The sequence below is a fragment of the Puntigrus tetrazona genome, unplaced genomic scaffold, assembly GCF_018831695.1.
Source record: "Puntigrus tetrazona isolate hp1 unplaced genomic scaffold, ASM1883169v1 S000000148, whole genome shotgun sequence".
NCBI lineage: Eukaryota > Metazoa > Chordata > Actinopteri > Cypriniformes > Cyprinidae > Puntigrus > Puntigrus tetrazona.
The window spans coordinates 626,879-650,000 of record NW_025047824.1 but is presented as its reverse complement, the minus strand read 5'-3'; the positions used below and the strand labels follow the sequence as shown (position 1 = coordinate 650,000).

Sequence of the window (23,122 nt, the reverse complement as noted above, 5' to 3'; positions counted from 1 at the left end):
GCGCACCGCCGCTCACCAACCAATGATCTGCACTCAATAGCAGGAACAGATACGGGTGCTTTAGGGCAAGAAAAACATATTTTAAAAGCCACATTTTGTCATGTATGCAATCCCGTCACTTGGTGGTATTTTAGGTAAAGATATGTCTCTTTAAGGTATTTATATGCAACTATATAGATGAATGAGATGTGTCTTTTGTACCTGAGACTGCATGGGCAATATTATTGGTCGTAGCTTACCGTATACATCGATTTTGATCATCCTCTCAAAGACAAGTAATCTGGTGACAGACACTTCGTAAACCCCAGAATCACTAGCACTTATGTTCCTGATGGTCAACGACCCACTTATTTCATCTAGTCGCAATCTGCCAGCGAGTCTCTTCTCATAATGAGTAAAAACCTGCCCATTATTCATCTGTGCTATACGGCGGGTCTCGCGGCTTTTAAGAAACCATATAACCTCAGTGTCTTTATTTTGTTGAACTCCCGTGTGCAGAGTGAGGTCGTCTCCTTCCTTCGCCGTCTTCACCTCGTCCCATTCGCCGTTCGCCAGGACTGAAACAATGTGCAGGCGTGTTAAAAAGGCATGCTGTTTTCTGGTCTTCTCAGTCAGAAATGTGTGTGTATATATATATATATATATATATATATATATATATATATATATATATATATATATATATACATACACATATATATACATATACATATACACATATACATATAAATATATATATATATACATATACATATACATACACATATACATATATATACACATATACATATATATACATATGTATATTTATATATATGTATATATAATATATATATATATACATATATATAATATATATATATATACATATGTATATATATGTATGTATATATGTATATATATGTGTATATATATATATATATAATATATATAAATATACATATATATATATATATGTATATATGTATATATATATGTATATATGTATATATATATATATATATATATATATATATATATATATATATATATATATATATATATATATATATATATATATATATAAAAATTTAAAAAATTATTTACTGTTAAATAATGGCAGCTGTGGTTGCTGAAATTCAACCATAAAAATATGGCAACAATGTTTTAGGTTTTACGGTTTCATATTAAATTTACAGTTAACACTTTCTTTAACTGACATCATTTTAATACACCCAGCTAATAAAGTTCACGTTATGAACCAAAGCCTTCAAATAATAACATTTATAGCAGGTGCTCAGCGTCGTTCACACAAACACTCGAACACACCCTATTAAACATAACTTATAAGAAAAGACTTGTCATTGCTTTTGTGAAGCTGCTTTGGAACAATAGCCATTGTAAAAAGCGCTATACAAATAAACTTGAATTGAATTGAATTGAATGAACCGCTCCTCTGTGGCTCCCCCGATGGCCACCAGAGGGAGTATTACTCCCGGAACTACATTTCCCATCATGCCTCCTTCCAGCTCTAATTTCCTGTACCTTGTTAAAACTGCTATTTAAGCTGCAACCAGCTGGAACTCTTAGTGAAGTCTTATCCTTCTGTTTTATCCCACTATCTTTGCCTTCCCTTGCTCTGTTTTACCGTTTCTCAGATTGTTTGCTGCCTGGCTATTGCTCTCCTGCCTGTGTACCTCGACTCTGATTCTGGCTGCCCGTCTTGACCCTTGCCCGACTGTTTCCGACTCCCTGTGATATTCCTGTTACCGAACCCTGCCTGTTTGACCGTTCTTAATAAAGAGCACTCAATCAATCAATCAATCAATCATTTTTATTTATATAGCGCTTTTAACAACACAGGTTGCATCGAAGCACTGAAGAGTATGAGGTAGAATGTCTCGAATGTATCCGAACGCTTCCCACTCCTCACTACACTAAGAACACAGTTATTTCAAAGAAAAAACATCAAATTCAAGCAAAAATTTAAATGCAATGCAGGGAATTCTGGGAACGTCAGCTTGCATTTTTCCCTGTAAATTTTACAGGAATTTACCGTTAATTATTTAGCAGGTTTTTAGCACAGCATTGTCACCGTTTTAAAATCACGGTAATTTTTTACAATGCACTTAATGCAATGATAAAAAAAAAAAAAAAAAAATGGTGATTTTTAACAGCAAAAAAACTTGTTTGAATTTGATGTTTGTTTGTTTTTTAAAAATCACTGTTTCTGTTTTTTTTTTTATCAGTTATGTTGATCAGGTGTTGTACTTTGCATGCAATGTTGTTAAATAGTTTTTTGCATAATTCAGTTCAGCCGTCTCGCCGTGATGGTGTTTAGTGTTTGTGTGATGGGTTTTGGTTCCATCACCACCTGCGTTCGGTGGATATCAGTCTCTTTCAAAGATTCCAGTGGTTTAATACTTTATCAGTTAGTGAAATTACGGTATCTCACTGTAAATTTAACCTAATACCTTACTTTGCGACGTATATGTCCATTTTCCACAGAACTAAACGTTTCCACTGAAGCCCTGCATACGTGTATGACTTCCTTCCACCTCTGAACCGCAAAGAAAGTTTCCCTCATTGCCCCCGGCTCTCAAACGGTCACCCTTCCTGTTAAAGTGCTGTTTTATGATACAGGAATAATTCAACAACCAGAGACGAACTTACCGAGTCGATCCACAAGTCCATTTCTTCAAAGGACATATAAGTCACAGCATATACTCCGCTAGTACTCATTTTACACCGAACAAAATACATTACCCTGCCTTTTTCCACACCAACACTCAATGGTTAAGCATTTCTAGATGGACTCTTTGAGACTAATGCTGACTGTCCGGTCTGACGTGAACAAGTTTTTCATTCAGCAGTTGTTTGCTGCATTGATATTTTAAGAACAGAAGAGCAGGAGAGGTTTCATTACGGAGAAACCAAAGTAGCACACAATGACAGAAAGAAACACATTGTGAGGTTTTATCTTACCTTTAATGCTGATGAAAATTACAATGAAAAGCCACATGCTGATTTCCCCGGAGATACTGCCTCTGTCTGGCTCAGCTCATGTTTAGACCAGTTTCCTGTCTCTTTCTCCTCTCATTACTTCCTAGTCTATCATGATTTTGGTCATCCTCCTCATGTTCTTATGGTTTCTAAGTTCTGCTTTTGGGTGTCCTTGGCTTCTGTTCCTTGTTTTTGGATTATTGCACGTTGATTGAAATTGCATTTTGATGCTCTGCTCTCTCATCTCTCTCATTACGGATCCAACATCAAGGTATATTTGCCTCCAAAGCGATCGTTGCCTTGGGGACCACAACAGGGACTTGTTGGACCTTCTGAGTTGGACATCTCCATCTCCAGTCATCTCCGAAACATCTCCGGTCGCTGCATGATGGTCATTACCCAAGAGAAGTACACTCGGTAAGCGTTTACAGAGCTTTGCATTTTGCAGTTTAGTCTCTGTTACACAATTTATTAACTGCGGTGCTTCAAATTAAGTTATAGTAGATGCTGTACAAAACTCTTGAGTTGAGGAGGGAACATCGGTGCAGGTTGACCAAAACTTAACTGATCGGGGTTTCAAGCTCACTTGAGGCTTCCTGCCCTTAAATTGTAGACGAGTCGCGTGACGTTTACATTTTATAGCTGGTACATCTTCTGACACACGGTCCCTCCCTACACGCTGAATTTATAAGCAAAGCACTAGAAGAAGATATGGCGGGGGTGTTGATTTCCTCAGGTGTTTCAAGCGGCTGAATCTAGTCACTGGTCAAAACAGGTGTGTTTGATCGGGGTTGGAGCTTAGCTCTGCTGGACCCAACTTGGTGACCCCTGACTAAAAGGATACATTCAGGAAGTCTTTCTGTAGGTTCACATTGCACCACTAGATGGCCACCAATGACTGTCTTTCTGTGTGTTGAGAGACACCTGGGTCATATTCCTCACAACAAAAAAATAACTCACCATAAAGCAATGATTTAAAGACACCTTCAGACTTGCAATATATGATATGTAATAATATTATTACATATTCTAATAATATGTGATAAAATGTCACCTTGAACTTAAGTTTAGCATTTATTAAAAGGGCAAGTATACGCCTATGCAAAATAGACTGATCCACAGTTTAGACCATAAGAGTTTTGGGAAGTAAGTATGATGCAGTATGAGCAGATAAACAAAGTAATGCCCCATCTACACTTTTAATTTCATTTTGAATATATCAACAAGCAGCCACGACTTAACTAACATGCATTCAAAAAGCCAATGAGTGACTGCAGTGACGACAGCTCCCTTTTTTGCGCGCGCGTGTAATCGCGCACTTACGGTACGGGTGCGAGCGCAACCCCACGAGTCAGCATGGCGGAAGAAAACCAAATATGGTCATGGCAAGGGGCGCCACAAAACCCACACATACTACACGAGCAGTCGAAAAAATGAAAGAGTGAGCTAAGGGAATTAATTTTATGCGTGTTTTAATGTAATAAAATGATCCAATAAATGTACTGATAGTCAGGATCACTTTGAACACACACACACACACACACAAAACTAATAAAATAAACTTTAGTATTAACATTTATTGTCTTGTACAAATTGTTGAATCATTTTAATGTATAGTACAAACGTTTATGTACACGTACAAACATTAAAATGATACATAAGTTAAAATAAGTAAACTTCTATTTTGCTTTACATGGAAGACAGGCGGTACCGTAAATGCACGATTACACGCGCGTACAAAAAACTCCAAAAGTTTCAAAATAGGGCGTGGTTTCTCCCCGTTGTTTTTTCCTCCGCCCCATGGTTGTGTTAGTCACGTCCTAAACTATGCTTACCCCTAAACCTACAATGCACCTGCCCTTAACATTTACCTGTGAGTTTGGCTGAATAGCGTGGTAAAGAGAGTTCACTGCAGCCCGTTCAACTGTGTCACAATGGCTGGTTTCTACCAACGAATGAATAGACATGTGCATGAAGAAAGTCAGCAGAAAAGCAGATACACAGGCAGCTGGGGCTGTGATGAAATTAACTGAGGGCATATAAGCATAAAGTCAGAATCACATAGGTTTGTTTAAATTAATTGCAATTCAGTTTTTTTAAACCACAAATAAAATATCACACTTTTATTAAATCTTCTCTCTAAAATGTCATTTTGTGTAACCATCTTGCCAGGCATATTTCCCCCCTTTTCTCAGTACGATATATATATTATATATATATATATATATATATATATATATATATATATATATATATATATATATATATATATCGTATATATGTGTGTGTGTGTGTGTGTGTGTGTGTGTGTGTGTGTGTGTGTGTGTGTGTGTGTGTATGAAAATTACATATAAATATGCTTCCTTATTTTTTTATGTACAAGCCAGAATAAGCATGTTTTTTTACACATATATTGTGTATTTTAGACCTTCTTTCCCACTCATTGCCTGTGCTTTGCGCTCATTGATTTAGACTAAAACTTCTCCAATTCAGGATGGTGTTTTCAAGTGCCTGGACACATCCGGAAGTGACGAAGCACAACCACTAAAATGACTAAAAGAGAAACGGGAAAGTGATTGACAGCTGAGACAGAGGACGTGTAAGCAGGAAGGATTCATGAAGAGGTTTGGGTTCTTCACTGAAAGAAGCTCATCAGTTACTCTAGAAGACAGGAGCCGGAGTGTTTTCAGAGGTTTAGCGACAAACCTTACTTTAATGTCAAGCTGATGCTTAAAAACCGGCGTTTTTCTCGCTTCTCTGCCTTGACTCTCACTTTTCTATGTTTTGCGACGTGATTATGAGTATAAAGTATTTAGTTAAAGAAGGCGAGTGAAAATGTTAAGGATCTGTTGAACGTTTTAACAAGACACGCATTCGCTGCGCACTTTCACCCACTTTTAGGCTGCTACCGGATATAACTCTTATATGCCTTGTATGCCCCGGGAACCAATCAGATTACAGCAGCTGAGACAAGGTCCGCCCACATAAGAGAACTGGTTCCATCTGGTTGTGTGTTGTTTGACTCTGCGCGTGCAAAAGGTATGTAATGTTTTAACCATTTTACCATCCGAGAATATTGAATCTGTTAGCTACTAAATATTCTATCTATCTATCTATCTATCTATCTATCTATCTATCTATATATATATATATATATATATATATATGTATATGTATATGTATGTATATGAAATTGTCCGCTGGAATATCAAACAGGAATGTCTGATACAATGGTAAAAGTATTTTCGTTTTACAGTTTTTCTAACAACCACGCGGTGTTGGAAGAAAAGGCGACCAGTCTAATCGAAACAAAACGAGCTTCCCTTTTTTATTTTTCTCGAACACAGGCTGTAAGCACAGGCTCGGGCGTTAAAATCTCTTTATTTTTAACGTTTTGTGATGAAGCCTCGCTTTTTTTCGCCTCGTTTTTTTTTCAGGACGGAGAATGCGTCACCCAACGTTGGTTTCGAAACATTTATGACAGTGGTTTTCAACCTGTGGGCCGCGGGCCCCCAGTGGGCCGCAACGGTATTGCATGGGGGCCGCCAGTTATTATCAATAGAAATAATAATATTGCTAATGTACGTAAAAATGTGTAGTAATAATTAAATATCATAATTAATTAAAAATTAATGACCTATTATGCACATTTTCTGGTTATTCAACATTACCCGTTTATTCAATAAAGACAGTTAAAAGTCATGCTTCTGAGTACTCAGTTACTAACCCGACACAAATAACAGGTTCATTTAAATTTTTTTGCAGTGGGCCGCGGAAACATATGTGTTTGGTTGTGTGGGCTGTGAGTTAAAAAAGGTTGGGAACCACTGATTTATGATTTGTGCAAAGTATGCTAGGTGGCGGTGGTGGTTTTTTTTTTGTAGACTTCGGGTAGACTTTTATTTTGAAAGGTCCCTAGAAACACGCTAGATGACGGCGCTCAGCGAACCCCATTTTTGTGGACTTCTGTTTTTGTGGAACTTTCGTCATTGCGGTCCACAGAAGCGGTCGTGTTTTAAAACTGAATTGTATTAAAAGGATGCAATTCCCTTCCGCTCTCATCGTGTTATTTTCAGGTAACGTTACGCAGAGAGTATTTAAACCGAGAAGTCGAGGCTTGTGTTGAGATGATGTCTTGTGCATTAATCGTTCGACAAGTTTGAAAGTGTCTAGTTGATGTCAGACAGCGGCCTTTTTTATCGGAGTAATGCCGGAATTGTTTTTTAAATCACTCGAAGTGATTTAGTTGATGCATGACAGTAACTGCTTTAGATGCATTTAGATGTTGTTGTTTTTTTTTTTTGTTAGCCTGGAGCACAAAAGCAGTCAGGAGTAGCACATGGATGTTTGTATTGTACCTGGAGTCAGTCAGAATTATATTTGCTAAAAACCATTAGGATGTTAAACAAACTTCCACTTGATATATTTTATGTTTCCTACTGTAAACATGTCAACTTAATTTTTTTAATAAATAATATCGCTAATAACTTATTTCAGACAACTGAAGGTGATTTTCTCAATATTATTATTTTTTGTTACACCCTCAGGTTTAGTGTCTCAGTCAAATGTTGTCCTATCCTGACAAACCTCATCAGATGAGATCTCAGATTTAAAAAAAAAAAAATAACACTTATGGCAAACATTATTTGAGCTTAAAGGACAGTAACTCGCTGTTTAATTCAGTGCATTTATTCTGTGGACAAACATTCAGCTGGGCGTCTTCCTGTAGAGTTTAAGGACTTTCTTAGCAGTCTAGAAATTAATGAAAACTAACAAAACTAAAAGTATAATCAATATTTTCTTTCTGTCCCAAACAGTTGCTGTCTGTGCCGCTGAGTGGAACTATGAAGCGACTGAGGAGGACAATGCTACCATGTCCTTCAAAACCACTGACATGGAGAGAGCCGACCAAGTGACTATAACTTTAACCAGAGGAAGTCAGAAAGAAGTGATTGAGCGATACTGTCGTTATGAGGACTGTACTCCCAAGAAAACACCAGGAGTCGTGCTGAGAATTAAAGAAGGAACCTTAACTCTTCTAAATGTGAGCTACAATAGCTCTGGTCTCTATGAAGCAAAGATCATGTCTGGAAGCGAAGTGGACACGTACAATGCTACACTTCAAGTCAACAGTAGGTGTATTACTGTAATATATCTGCCTGTAAACTTCCAGAAAAACAATACAAATGATCATGATTGTGCTCATGTAGTCATAAAAATGAATTTATTGATACTTGAACCGTAATGAAATCGCAAAGTATTTTATGTAACGCTTTTCAGACACACTGCTATAAATCACACAGTGATGTGGATTCAAACCACAGAGACTGATCCCCAACCATCGAGTGATAATATTTAGATGATATTGATGTAACTAGACAATTAGACTTTGAGGAAAAACCCTTCTGATAATTCGGCAGATAGTAAGAGTCTCTAAAGTAGGGCTCGTCAGTAATATTTTAAGGTGCTTCTCAAAGTGAAAGGTCGTTTAATTTATGTTTTCTAATCTGAATATTTCTCTTCCTGTTGTATTTTACAGAACCTGCAGCATCCTTCAGTGGATCCATCTCAACACGCCAAAGGCTATATGTTTTAATTGCTCCATTTGTCTTAATCTCAGTGGTCTCGGGTACATTCTCTTCTTTAAATTAAGAAAATGTTTTGAAGCTCTAAATATTAGGGCTGCACCAAAACCACACATGAAGGTCCAGATAGTTTGAAGGGATGACAGTTTTTAAGAAACAATCTCTGCTGTAAACAATCCAGGGAACCCTTTTATATACTAATCAAACTTTCAGGTACATTAAAACAGTTTTACTCAGTATTTGCACAGAAAAGCTGTATTTAGATATGAATTTACACTAATAACTGCCAGTAAGCTCCTCTGTAGTGTTTTAATCGTAAAAGCAGTGGCTTGTGCTGCCTCTTAAACTGAAATGTCATTAATGGCATTAATTTTATTTTTGTGATCTTGTATTAAATTACATGAAGTGCTAGGCGACACAGGACCGGCAGGATACAGTCCCCTGCTCATCAGCAGCTCTTAAACACTACTAGCCTTACTCTAGCCCTAGTCATTAGTTTATATTTGATTGGATTCAGATCATATTGAATAAAACTGAACACCAGACACTTTCTCTTGTCTCTGTAGCTCTAGACATTCAGACACAGCTTCAGTGCCATTAAAACCAAAGTATAGAAAATAAACAGTGAATCCAAAGAAGCTGCCAAACATATCCATTCAGAAATATCATCAGGGCGTCTTTTAATCATGATTTTGTTCACGTTATAATTAGGCAAGCTGTAGCTTCAGATATATATAGTGCTATAAGTGCTCTCCAGTTTGTGTGCCTTTATGAATCAAATGTCATTGCTGTTTTTCTGACAGTATGAAGGTATATTCATGCACTTTTTTTTTAACGCATTGTGTACTTCAACGCTTTGCAGATTTTTTTCTGTATGTATTTGTGTTGTACCCATCATCTGACTGGATGCACTTGAATAAGAAACATTATTTATTGTTCAGCTTTTTATCTCATACTGTTACATATAATACTTATATGAAAGGATGAACTGTCTTCTATGTTTCTGTTAAGACCTGATGAACAACTATCAGCTGTACGGCATCAATAAAACACTCCTGATCTACATCCTGGACTCTGTCTCTTCAATTATGATCCAGCAGATTCACATCTGTCATGCATGTACATGTATCAAAATCAGAAAAGGTTGATTTTGTGAAAGTATGCATTTATGGATTGATTCATGACAAGAATTAATGCGCACAAGCGGGAAAAAAAGATACCTGCATTTAAATGTACTTATTTTTTACTTAATATTTGCCACAACTAAATTCTTGCAGCTAATAAACGACATCCTGGGAACAGCGCTGAATAAATTATGACTTAATTATGATTTAATTGAGTCTAAAGAACAATTTCTCACATATTCTAGATTGTATGTTGTTTGACATTTATGGCTTAATACTTTGCCAATAATATCAAAATAATTTTTTGTATATAAATACATACAGTATAGAATAAGTATATATATAAATAAACATGCATGTTTATATAAAAATATAATTAAATAATATAAACTAAATAACTAAAATAATGATATGAATATAAATATATATTTAAGAATTTTCTAAATATATGCTGTATGTGTGTGTCTTTATACACAGAATAAATGTATAACAAAACTAATATATAATTTAACAGATACATCATGACATTAAAAAATATGTTGTCAAAAATGCATATGTGTTTAATTTCACTACATTTAATGAACTGAGATTCTGCCAAAATCCACCTCGTTCAGTCTGGCTGAGATTTTAGTGCCTGAGTGCTTTATTTTGGCTTAAGCTGAGGAAAAATCACGTTATCAATTATAACTATATGGCCATGAAGCAGCTCTATGGAGTTACATTTGAAAGGAACTCTGACTCTGGCAAGAAAACATTGCTATACTGTAAAGCCTTGTTGGAGTCATGTGTACTGCCAGTGACGGTGTCCTGTGCCATATCTCCACTATTGGTCCATACAACATGTCCCTCTTCATCATCATCTGGGATAGTCAGTGAGCGGTTTGGAGTACACCCTCGTACGACGATGCCGTTCCTCCCAGCATACTCCCCATATTTGAATCCCATTGAGGAGTTCTTCGTTTTTTGAAGGTGAAAAGTTTATGATCACCATCCCTATGAGCAAATGCATTTGCTGAATGCAATGACTCCTGCCACCAATGAATAGGAGCACAGGAAGGTCAAGGCTGGATGAGGCATGCAAGAGGTTTTTTTTTTTTGCATTTTTGTGCATTGCAAGAGAGGATATTAAATGTGATGTGCATGAGACCATGTGGCCCCATCGTCAAGTTAAAAGAGTCAAGAGTATCAATAGTGGCCATGTCTTATACTCCAGTATATTTTACTGTTTACATTTCAATTTTGGTTTAAATGTAGTTTCTGTAAAATTCAGTTTTTAGGCAACAAAGCATCTTATTCTTTATCTAATTCCTTGCAAAAAGGCAAATTTGACAAACCCTATATAGAAAGACAACAAATGGCACTGGCAATAGGCTACAATGACAAACAATTGCATTTCTGTATTATGTTGTCCGTTGTGTAAGGACTGATTGAAAGAGCTCTCATATTTGTTTGCAAGTTATGGTGTTTGAAGGCAAAATTTGCTTTTGTTGCATATTTAGAGCCTCGATACGTTTGTTCTCAATAAACCCTCCTAAACATTTAGGCTTTAGCGATTTTGGCAGCTGGCCAAGTAGGGACTGAATTAAACACTTCTACAACACCACAAAGCAAGCAAGGGACAGACACTCCCACTGAACAACCTCCCTGCAATGGATGTTGAGTGTAGAAAAGTGCAAAAAAAGCTCACCCTGCAGCAGTCTGCAAAAGCTTGCATAACCTTATGACACATCCACATCCACTGTCCCTCCCTGTGCTGAGTTTAGATGCAAAGAAGAAGAATGTTACTTTACATTACACCACAAGATGGCGATGACTGTCTATCTGTGTGCTAAGAAGCACACACAACCTCAACAACAACAAAAACAACAATATATCTCCTATAAATAGCTTATTTAGGTTTTAAACTTAAGTTGAAGAGTTTTCAAAAGAGCAAGCCTACACCTGTGCAGAATTACCTGCAGGTTCATTAAGTTTTGGCTTTGTGTCTCATTGACAAATAAATGCATGCATATCACAAATATCAGTGAGACACAGAGCACAGATACTGTGTTCTTGGGAGTTCAGAGAAATTGACCAATGTCTGGCAAAATCCCATCACAATGACTGGTGAACAAATTATTTTCAAGTTAGACACTGGAGTTGAGGTAACAGCCATCCCAGAGAGCTCATACTCGTACTCAATGAAAAAAGCTTTGTGGACCAAGCAACAAACCAATACAGGTGAGAGGACGATTCAAAGCATCACTTCACCATCAAGGAAAAAGTATGATACCAAGACTCAAGACCGCTCTCCTTGGACTTCCTGACATAAAAGAGCTGAACGTCCTGCACATAGTGGATCAGAACTGAATCACAAACAGCCCAGACCTCTGGAAACTAAGAGGTTACAAAATTCAATCACCACTCCATTCTCTCTTTCTGTCGGGAGCCTTTGAACAAAGTCAAAGAGAAGTTGAAAAGAATGAAAGACCTCAAAACATAGCTCCCACTGAAGAAGCGACAGAGCGGTCCTCGGGAATGGTTATAGTACCAAAGTCAAATGGCAAGATCTGAGATTAACAATATCTGAATAACAAACACATTCTTAAAGTGAAACAGTTTTCTCTAAGCTAGATGCTACTGCTGAATTCTGGCAGAGTTCTTTGCATAAACATAAGATTCAGCTCCACTAACTACCTTCATCTCCCGGACAGGTTTTTTGAGCATTTTGGGGGGAAAAGTCATTGTTGGCGATACGGTGAGCAAAACAAAACAACAACAAAAAAAATAGGTAAATGATTTACAATAAAAAGTGCAATGGTGGCCAAAAAAATAAAAGCATTAAGGCATGAAACTCCAGGACTGAAAATGAGCGAAAATTCATATCTTTCAGAAAAACTTCCATTGCAAAAATATCATGTTTTGGACAGAGATCCCTTTTCCTGTTGTCAGTAATTCACAAGTGTGGTCAGTCAGTATCAGGTGGTGTTTTGTACAAAATCAAGAACGACTTCAGTATAATTTCACTTTGAAAGTGAAGTGCACATTGTTACATTCAACCCCATCAGTATTGACTGAAGTAACACACAGGTGGGTCAAAAGTAACACAACATTACAAGTTAGATTTTTTTTGTTACGCGGCCGTCCGGTGGCCATAAAGTCTCTGGTGCATGTTGTGGCGGCAACCCCTAAACCCGGTGGTGGACACCAGAAGTAAGGGATGCCGTCAAGCTGAAGAAGAAGTCCTGTTGGGTCTGGTTGGCTGGTGGGACTCCTGAGGCAGCTGACAGGTACTGGTGGGCCAAGCGGACCGCTGCCTGGGTGGCAAAAACTCAGGTCTGGGAGAAGTTCGGGGAGGCCTTGGCAAAGGACTATCGGACAACCTCAAAGAGGTTTTGGTAAACCGTCCGACGCATCAGAAAGGGGAAGCAGTGCCCTGCCAACACCGTCTACAGTGCTGGTGGGAACCAGCTAACCTCGACTGGTGATATTGTTGGCGGTGGAAGGAATACTTTGAGGATCTCCTCAATCCCGCCATAGAGGGAGCAGAGGCCGGGGACCCGTAGGGGGACTCGACCATCACCCTGGCTGAGGTCACTGAGGTTGTTGAGAAGCTCCTCGGTGGCAAGGCACCAGGGGTGGACGAGATCCGCCCGGAGTACCTCAGGTCTCTGGATGTTGTGGGGCTGTCTTGGCTGACAAGCCTCTGCAGCATCGCATGGACCCGGGGGACAGAGCCTCTGGACTGGTTCCTCTGTTTAAGAAGGGGGACTGGAGGGTGTGCTACTGTTACACCCCTGATAAGGGGAGAAATGTTCATAAGTATTGTCTTTGCATCAATCTGTATTGGTTATCTTAATATCTTTCATTCAACAGCATAGATTACTTAATAACAGAACTGAATCAATGAATAGACCAGTACATAGAATCACAGCAATCTTGTTCTTAATCAATAATACAAATCACTTCTTCTATAACATTCATAACTGAATACATTTCTGTCTGTGTCCTCCATTACATGTAAAGTGAATTATCCTTTTGATAATAACCAGTGACGTACACTTTTCATTAATGAGAAAACGAAACATAGGCAGGGTTACAAAACCCGCAGAGTAACAACTAAGGAGAAAGTCTTAACCACTTCCCTTCACTGAGTCAGATCGATATATTCTCTTTAGAAGTTGTAGGTGTTTACTGGCCACACTGACATAGAGGTTTTTCTCATATTATGTGTATAAATACATTACTCAACTAATATTTTTTTTTATTTTGTCTGGCCAGTGCTTAATAACAAGATTGAGATAGCTAGAATAACTGAAATAAACTGTTCTTCGTTAAGTCTTTTAATGTAACTAATCGGCTATGATTATGATCATGTTGTGTTTTGTTTGCCTTGGGTTATGTTGTGATCATATATGTAGGCATTCATTGACGTCTAGTGTACTCCGTTGCTATAATTATATAGTTTTGCCTTGTTTTAGCCTAGTCGTCTGGGCTGTGTTTGAGACGGAACATCGCTTACTGTGTTTTGGTAAAGCTTTGTCGGTTATGGGACCTCAGCTGTCAAAAGATCCGCCCCGCAGAGAAAAGAAGGAAGTCCGCGGCTAACCCTGAACAGTGAGTGGAGGTATGAAATGACTTTTTCCTGTGCTGTTGAAGAGTCATGGCTGGAAGATACACACACTGTACTGCGCATAGTCCTAAAGGAGCACTAAAGGAGAGTATGCTCGACGTAGAGAAGAGCCCGCAACGGGTAACAGGACGAGGCGCGGCGCTAAAGGAGAGCCACGGATAACACGGCGCGGCGAGGCGCTAAAGCAGAGACCTCAACTAACAGCGCGGGGCGCGTCCTTGAGTTTTGATGTGATGTTTAGATGGTTAGATGTCTTGTTCTAATGTTGAGAAAAGCCCAATAAAATATATTGGGGGGAAAAAAAACAGCGCGGCGCGGCGCTAAACGATGACCCGAAGGTAGGGGCTAAAGCAAAGTCCTCAACTAACAGCGCGCGGGCGGCGCTAAAGGAGAGACCGCAGGTACGGCGCTAAAGGAGGACACGAAAGTAACAGCGCGGCGCTAAAGAAGATCCCGCCGCGGACAGCAGTGGATTGGAGAGCCCGCTACAGTATGCACGGCGCAGCTCTAAAGGATGGTCCGCAACGCTCAGCGCCGCAATATAAAAATCAGGACACGGATAACATTTACATTTACTTTTTACTTTTTACACTGCGTTACTGGAAGCTGATCTGGGAGTTTTTTCGGAACCGTTTTAAAGATGAAACTCTTCTCCACGGTCTTCGCTTTAATTTCAGGTGAGTAGAGAGCTGGGAGAGACGTGTGCTTTTTATCTAACTGTAAAACCGATGTGTCCGTTTACTCTACGACATTTTAGGCTCGACTGTTTTTTCAAGAAGAGCTCTTCTGTGCGTTTCTATCTCAGTTTAGAGGATCCGTCATTAGACTCAGGTGTCACAGTTTTTTTTTGGCAAATTTGAAGAATCTGTAATTTTCCTTGATCTTTCTTATGTATGTTGTTAATTCGTAAAAGATATATATATATATATATATATATATGCTGTGCATGTAATACATTCACACTCAGTACTTGGTAACATTTTAATAGTCCTTAAGAGACAAACAGAGAAGAAATGTTTTGTACGTAAAGTAAACTTTAGTCTTCTCCGACCAGGAGATCAACTAATCAGGCTCTTCGGGATCACTAGACACTTCCGAGTCATCTCAGTTTCACGAAAATGCGTTTAAATAGTACGCTAAATAAAAATGAAAACTCGTGGTATTGATACAGAAAAGTGGATTTAGGTGTGTATATATGACACGCGCTTCTTTGACGTGCATATGATACGCATCGACCCCACAAACCTAATCCTACCCATCACGTAGCATAAACATTAGCTTTTCGTTTTTATTCGGCGTACTATTTATACGCACATGTGGTCCTCCAGGTATTAAGTTTAAGAGCAATGTATGAGCTTTCATTAACTTATCAATTAATTCAGTGCATTTATTACGTGGTGAGCTGGTCCTTGAATAACATGCCTGGGGAGTTAAAGGGCTTTTTAATTCAACTAGAAACTAAATCTTTTGCGAGAGACACTTTGTGCAGAGTGCGGTCTCTGAATTTAACTCAATCTAAAAGGTATTACCTCTGTAGGGCAGTCTGTAGAAGCAGAAATGCACTGATATTATAGACTATAATGCCAACTTTATTACGTCTACCTTATTGATGGGGTTGCTTTGGAAGACAGAAACTTTGATTACAGCTTAGAAAAGCATTAATCAATCTTTTTTTTTCTTTCTGTCCCAAACAGTTGCTGTCTGTGCCGCTGGGGTGAACTATGAAGCGACTGAGGGGGACAATGCTACCATGTCCTTCAAAACCACTGACATGGAGAGAGCCGACCAATTGACTATAACTTTAACCAGAGGAAGTCAGAAAGAAGTGATTGAGCGATACTGTCGTTATGAGGACTGTACTCCCAAGAAAACACCAGGAGTCGTGCTGAGAATTAAAGAAGGAACCTTAACTCTTCTAAATGTGAGCTACAATAGCTCTGGTCTCTATGAAGCAAAGATCATGTCTGGAAGCGAAGTGGACACGTACAATGCTACACTTCAAGTCAACAGTAGGTGTATTACTGTAATATATCTGCCTGTAAACTTCCAGAAAAACAATACAAATGATGATGATTGTGCTCATGTAGTCATAAAAATGAATTTATTGATACTTGAACCATAATGAAATCGCAAAGTATTTTATGTAACGTTTTTCAGACACACTGCTATAAATCACACAGTGATGTGGATTCAAACCACAGAGACTGATCCCCAACCATCGAGTGATAATATTTAGATGATATTGATGTAACTAGACAATTAGACTTTGAGGAAAAACCCTTCTGATAATTCGGCAGATAGTAAGAGTCTCTAAAGTAGGGCTCGTCAGTAATATTTTAAGGTGCTTCTCAAAGTGAAAGGTCGTTTAATTGTAAATTAATTGTAAATTATAAATATGTTTTATAATCTGAATATTTCTCTTCCTGTTGTATTTTACAGAACCTGCACCATCCTTCAGTGGATCCATCTCAACACCTCCCAACGCTTCTCAACCCCCAATTCTCTATGTTTTAATTGCTTTAGTTGTCTTAATCTCAGTGGTCTCGGGTACATTCTCTTCTTTAAATTAAGAAAATGTTTTGAAGCTCTAAATATTAGGGCTGCACCAAAACCACACATGAAGGTCCAGATAGTTTGAAGGGATGACAGTTTTTAAGAAACAATCTCTGCTGTAAACAATCCAGGGAACCCTTTTATATACTAATCAAACTTTCAGGTACATTAAAACAGTTTTACTCAGTATTTGCAGAGAAAAGCTGTATTTAGATATGAATCATCTGACTGGATGCACTTGAATAAGAAACATTATTTATTGTTCAGATTTTTATCTCATACTGTTACATATAATACTTATATGAAAGGATGAACTGTCTTCTATGTTTCTGTTAAGACCTGATGAACAACTATCAGCTGTACGGCATCCATAAAACACTCCTGATCTACATCCTGGACTCGGTCTCTTCAATTATGATCCAGCAGATTCACATCTGTCATGCATGTACATGTATCAAAATCAGAAAAGGTTGATTTTGTGAAAGTATGCATTTATGGATTGATTCATGACAAGAATTAATGCGCACAAGCGGGAAAAAAAGATACCTGCATTTAAATGTACTTATTTTTTACTTAATATTTGCCACAACTAAATTCTTGCAGCTAATAAACGACATCCTGGGAACAGCGCTGAATAAATTATGACTTAATTATGATTTAATTGAGTCTAAAGAACAATTTCTCACATATTCTAGATTGTATGTTGTTTGACATTTATGGCTTAATACTTTGCCAATAATATCAAAATAATTTTTGTATATAAATACATACAGTATAGAATAAGTATATATATAAATAAACATGCATGTTTATATAAAAATATAATTAAATAATATAAACTAAATAACTAAAATAATGATATGAATATAAATATATATTTAAGAATTTTCTAAATATATGCTGTATGTGTGTGTCTTTATACACAGAATAAATGTATAACAAAACTAATATATAATTTAACAGATACATCATGACATTAAAAATATGTTGTCAAAAATGCATATGTGTTTAATTTCACTACATTTAATGAACTGAGATTCTGCCAAAATCCACCTCGTTCAGTCTGGCTGAGATTTTAGTGCCTGAGTGCTTTATTTTGGCTTAAGCTGAGGAAAAATCACGTTATCAATTATAACTATATGGCCATGAAGCAGCTCTATGGAGTTACATTTGAAAGGAACTCTGACTCTGGCAAGAAAACATTGCTATACTGTAAAGCCTTGTTGGAGTCATGTGTACTGCCAGTGACGGTGTCCTGTGCCATATCTCCACTATTGGTCCATACAACATGTCCCTCTTCATCATCATCTGGGATAGTCAGTGAGCGGTTTGGAGTACACCCTCTTACGACGATGCCGTTCCTCCCAGCATACTCCCCATATTTGAATCCCATTGAGGAGTTCTTCGTTTTTTGAAGGTGAAAAGTTTATGATCACCATCCCTATGAGCAAATGCATTTGCTGAATGCAATGACTCCTGCCACCAATGAATAGGAGCACAGGAAGGTCAAGGCTGGATGAGGCATGCAAGAAGTTTTTTTTTTTTGCATTTTTGTGCATTGCAAGAGAGGATATTAAATGTGATGTGGATGAGACCATGTGGCCCCATCGTCAAGTTAAAAGAGTCAAGAGTATCAATAGTGGCCATGTCTTATACACCAGTATATTTTACTGTTTACATTTCAATTTTGGTTTAAATGTAGTTTCTGTAAAATTCAGTTTTTAGGCAACAAAGCATCTTATTCTTTATCTAATTCCTTGCAAAAAGGCAAATTTGACAAACCCTATATAGAAAGACAACAAATGGCACTGGCAATAGGCTACAATGACAAACAATTGCATTTCTGTATTATGTTGTCCGTTGTGTAAGGACTGATTGAAAGAGCTCTCATATTTGTTTGCAAGTTATGGTGTTTGAAGGCAAAATTTGCTTTTGTTGCATATTTAGAGCCTCGATACGTTTGTTCTCAATAAACCCTCCTAAACATTTAGGCTTTAGCGATTTTGGCAGCTGGCCAAGTAGGGACTGAATTAAACACTTCTACAACACCACAAAGCAAGCAAGGGACAGACACTCCCACTGAACAACCTCCCTGCAATGGATGTTGAGTGTAGAAAAGTGCAAAAAAAGCTCACCCTGCAGCAGTCTGCAAAAGCTTGCATAACCTTATGACACATCCACTGTCCCTCCCTGTGCTGAGTTTAGATGCAAAGAAGAAGAATGTTACTTTACATTACACCACAAGATGGCGATGACTGTCTTTCTCTGTGCTAAGAGGCACACACAACCTCAACAACAACAAACAACAATATATCTCCTATAAATAGCTTATTTAGGTTTTAAACTTAAGTTGAAGAGTTTTCAAAAGAGCAAGCCTACACCTGTGCAGAATTACCTGCAGGTTCATTAAGTTTTGGCTTTGTGTCTCATTGACAAATAAATGCATGCATATCACAAATATCAGAGAGACACAGAGCACAGATACTGTGTTCTTGGGAGTTCAGAGAAATTGACCAATGTCTGGCAAAATCCCATCACAATGACTGGTGAACAAATTATTTTCAAGTTAGACACTGGAGTTGAGGTAACAGCCATCCCAGAGAGCTCATACTCGTACTCAATGAAAAAGCTTTGTGGACCAAGCAACAAACCAATACAGGTGAGAGAACTATTCAAAGCATCACTTCACCATCAAGGAAAAAGTATGATACCAAGACTCAAGACCGCTCTCCTTGGACTTCCTGACATAAAAGAGCTGAACTTCCTGCACATAGTGGATCAGAACTGAATCACAAACAGCCCAGACCACTGGAAACTAAGAGGCTACAAAATTCAATCACCACTCCATTCTCTCTTTCTGTCGGGAGCCTTTGAACAAAGTCAAAGAGAAGCTGAAAAGAATGAAAGACCTCAAAACATAGCTCCCACTGAAGAAGCGACAGAGCGGTCCCCGGGAATGGCTATAGTACCAAAGTCAAATGGCAAGATCTGAGATTAACAATATCTGAATAACAAACACATTCTTAAAGTGAAACAGTTTTCTCTAAGCTAGATGCTACTGCTGAATTCTGGCAGAGTTCTTTGCATAAACATAAGATTCAGCTCCACTAACTACCTTCATCTCCCGGACAGGTTTTTTGAGCATTTTGGGGGGAAAAGTCATTGTTGGCGATACGGTGAGCAAAACAAAACAACAACAAAAAAAATAGGTAAATGATTTACAATAAAAAGTGCAATGGTGGCCAAAAAAATAAAAGCATTAAGGCATGAAACTCCAGGACTGAAAATGAGCGAAAATTCATATCTTTCAGAAAAACTTCCATTGCAAAAATATCATGTTTTGGACAGAGATCCCTTTTCCTGTTGTCAGTAATTCACAAGTGTGGTCAGTCAGTATCAGGTGGTGTTTTGTACAAAATCAAGAACGACTTCAGTATAATTTCACTTTGAAAGTGAAGTGCACATTGTTACATTCAACCCCATCAGTATTGACTGAAGTAACACACAGGTGGGTCAAAAGTAACACAACATTACAAGTTAGATTTTTTTTGTTACGCGGCCGTCCGGTGGCCATAAAGTCTCTGGTGCATGTTGTGGCGGCAACCCCTAAACCCGGTGGTGGACACCAGAAGTAAGGGATGCCGTCAAGCTGAAGAAGAAGTCCTGTTGGGTCTGGTTGGCTGGTGGGACTCCTGAGGCAGCTGACAGGTACTGGTGGGCCAAGCGGACCGCTGCCTGGGTGGCAAAAACTCAGGTCTGGGAGAAGTTCGGGGAGGCCTTGGCAAAGGACTATCGGACAACCTCAAAGAGGTTTTGGTAAACCGTCCGACGCATCAGAAAGGGGAAGGAGTGCCCTGCCAACACCGTCTACAGTGCTGGTGGGAACCAGCTAACCTCGACTGGTGATATTGTTGGCGGTGGAAGGAATACTTTGAGGATCTCCTCAATCCCGCCATAGAGGGAGCAGAGGCCGGGGACCCGTAGGGGACTCGACCATCACCCTGGCTGAGGTCACTGAGGTTGTTGAGAAGCTCCTCGGTGGCAAGGCACCAGGGGTGGACGAGATCCGCCCGGAGTACCTCAGGTCTCTGGATGTTGTGGGGCTGTCTTGGCTGACAAGCCTCTGCAGCATCGCATGGACCCGGGGGACAGAGCCTCTGGACTGGTTCCTCTGTTTAAGAAGGGGGACCGGAGGGTGTGCTACTGTTACACCCCTGATAAGGGGAGAAATGTTCATAAATAAGTATCGTCTTTGCATCAATCTGTATTGGTTATCTTAATATCTTTCATTCAACAGCATAGATTACTTAATAACAGAACTGAATCAATGAATAGACCAGTACATTGAATCACAGCAATCGGTGTTCTTAATCAATAATACAAATCACTTCTTCTATAACATTCATAACTGAATACATTTCTGTCTGTGTCCTCCATTACATGTAAAGTGAATTATCCTTTTGATAATAACCAGTGACGTACACTTTTCATGTATGAGAAAACGAAACATAGGCAGGGTTACAAAACCCGCAGAGTAACAACTAAGGAGAAAGTCTTAACCACTTCCCTTCACTGAGTCAGATCGTTCCATGGTTCCTTAGGAAGGCAGATCGAGAGAGTAAGCAGACGGACTGGCAGGCATGTTCAATTATTAGATCATTAATATATTCTCTTTAGAAGTTGTAGGTGTTTACTGGCCACACTGACATAGAGGTTTTTCTCATATTATGTGTATAAATACATTACTCAACTAATATTTTTTTTTATTTTGTCTGGCCAGTGCTTAATAACAAGATTGAGATAGCTAGAATAACTGAAATAAACTGTTCTTCGTTAAGTCTTTTAATGTAACTAATCGGCTATGATTATGATCATGTTGTGTTTTGTTTGCCTTGGGTTATGTTGTGATCATATATGTAGACATTCATTGACGTCTAGTGTACTCCGTTGCTATAATTATATAGTTTTGCCTTGTTTTAGCCTAGTCGTCTGGGCTGTGTTTGAGACGGAACATCGCTTACTGTGTTTTGGTAAAGCTTTGTCGGTTATGGGACCTCAGCTGTCAAAAGATCCGCCCCGCAGAGAAAAGAAGGAAGTCCGCGGCTAACCCTGAACAGTGAGTGGAGGTATGAAATGACTTTTTCCTGTGCTGTTGAAGAGTCATGGCTGGAAGATACACACACTGTACTGCGCATAGTCCTAAAGGAGCACTAAAGGAGAGTATGCTCGACGTAGAGAAGAGCCCGCAACGGGTAACAGGACGAGGCGCGGCGCTAAAGGAGAGCCACGGATAACACGGCGCGGCGAGGCGCTAAAGCAGAGACCTCAACTAACAGCGCGGGGCGCGTCCTTGAGTTTTGATGTGATGTTTAGATGGTTAGATGTCTTGTTCTAATGTTGAGAAAAACCCAATAAAATATATTGGGGGGAAAAAAACAGCGCGGCGCGGCGCTAAACGATGACCCGAAGGTAGGGGCTAAAGCAAAGTCCTCAACTAACAGCGCGGGGCGGCGCTAAAGGAGAGACCGCAGGTACGGCGCTAAAGGAGGACACGAAAGTAACAGCGCGGCGCTAAAGAAGATCCCGCCGCGGACAGCAGTGGAGTGGAGAGCCCGCTACAGTATGCTCGGAGCAGCTCTAAAGGAGGATGGTCCGCAACGCTCAGCGCCGCAATATAAAAATCAGGACACGGATAACATTTACATTTACTTTTTACTTTTTACACTGCGTTACTGGAAGCTGATCCGGGAGTTTTTTCGGAACCGTTTTAAAGATGAAACTCTTCTCCACGGTCTTCGCTTTAATTTCAGGTGAGTAGAGAGCTGGGAGAGACGTGTGCTTCTTATCTAACTGTAAAACCGATGTGTCCGTTTACTCTACGACATTTTAGGCTCGACTGTTTTTTCAAGAAGAGCTCTTCTGTGCGTTTCTGTCTCAGTTTAGAGGATCCGTCATTAGACTCAGGTGTCACAGTTTTTTTTTGGCAAATTTGAAGAATCTGTAATTTTCCTTGATCTTTCTTATGTATGTTGTTAATTCGTATAATATATATATATATATATATATATATATATATATATGCTGTGCATGTAATACATTCACACTCAGTACTTGGTAACATTTTAATAGTCCTTAAGAGACAAACAGAGAAGAAATGTTTTGTACGTAAAGTAAACTTTAGTCTTCTCCGACCAGGAGATCAACTAATCAGGCTCTTCGGGATCACTAGACACTTCCTGAGTCATCTCAGTTTCACGAAAATGCGT

The 23,122-nt window shown here is 38.8% G+C and overlaps 1 protein-coding gene and 1 long non-coding RNA gene across 7 annotated transcripts in view; one reads left to right on the top strand and one right to left on the bottom strand.

Moving 5' to 3' along the window:
* The window catches only part of LOC122332824 (CD48 antigen), a 4,105-nt gene extending 858 nt beyond the window's left edge, over window positions 1–3,247 (bottom strand). For both annotated transcript variants that reach the window (XM_043230256.1, XM_043230257.1), the window contains exons 1-3: window positions 2,965–3,247; window positions 240–557; window positions 1–58 (exon numbers count right to left, since the gene is read on the bottom strand). The exon at window positions 1–58 is cut by the window's left edge. In XM_043230256.1, the coding sequence (XP_043086191.1) occupies window positions 1–58; window positions 240–557; window positions 2,965–3,001 (413 nt within the window). In that variant the 5' untranslated portion in view covers window positions 3,002–3,247. The remainder of the gene's footprint in view (window positions 59–239; window positions 558–2,964) is intronic.
* A 137-nt stretch (window positions 3,248–3,384) lies between these two features.
* Window positions 3,385–9,632, top strand: LOC122332825. 5 transcript variants are annotated; one of them, XR_006248544.1, is made up of 5 exons: window positions 3,385–3,399; window positions 5,476–5,606; window positions 5,937–6,021; window positions 7,800–8,114; window positions 8,522–9,632. It is a non-coding gene; the product is annotated as an uncharacterized LOC122332825 (long non-coding RNA). The 5 variants fall into 5 exon arrangements; XR_006248542.1 differs by having other exon boundaries at window positions 5,884–6,021; XR_006248543.1 differs by having other exon boundaries at window positions 5,476–5,674.
* The last annotated feature ends 13,490 nt before the right edge of the window (window positions 9,633–23,122 follow it).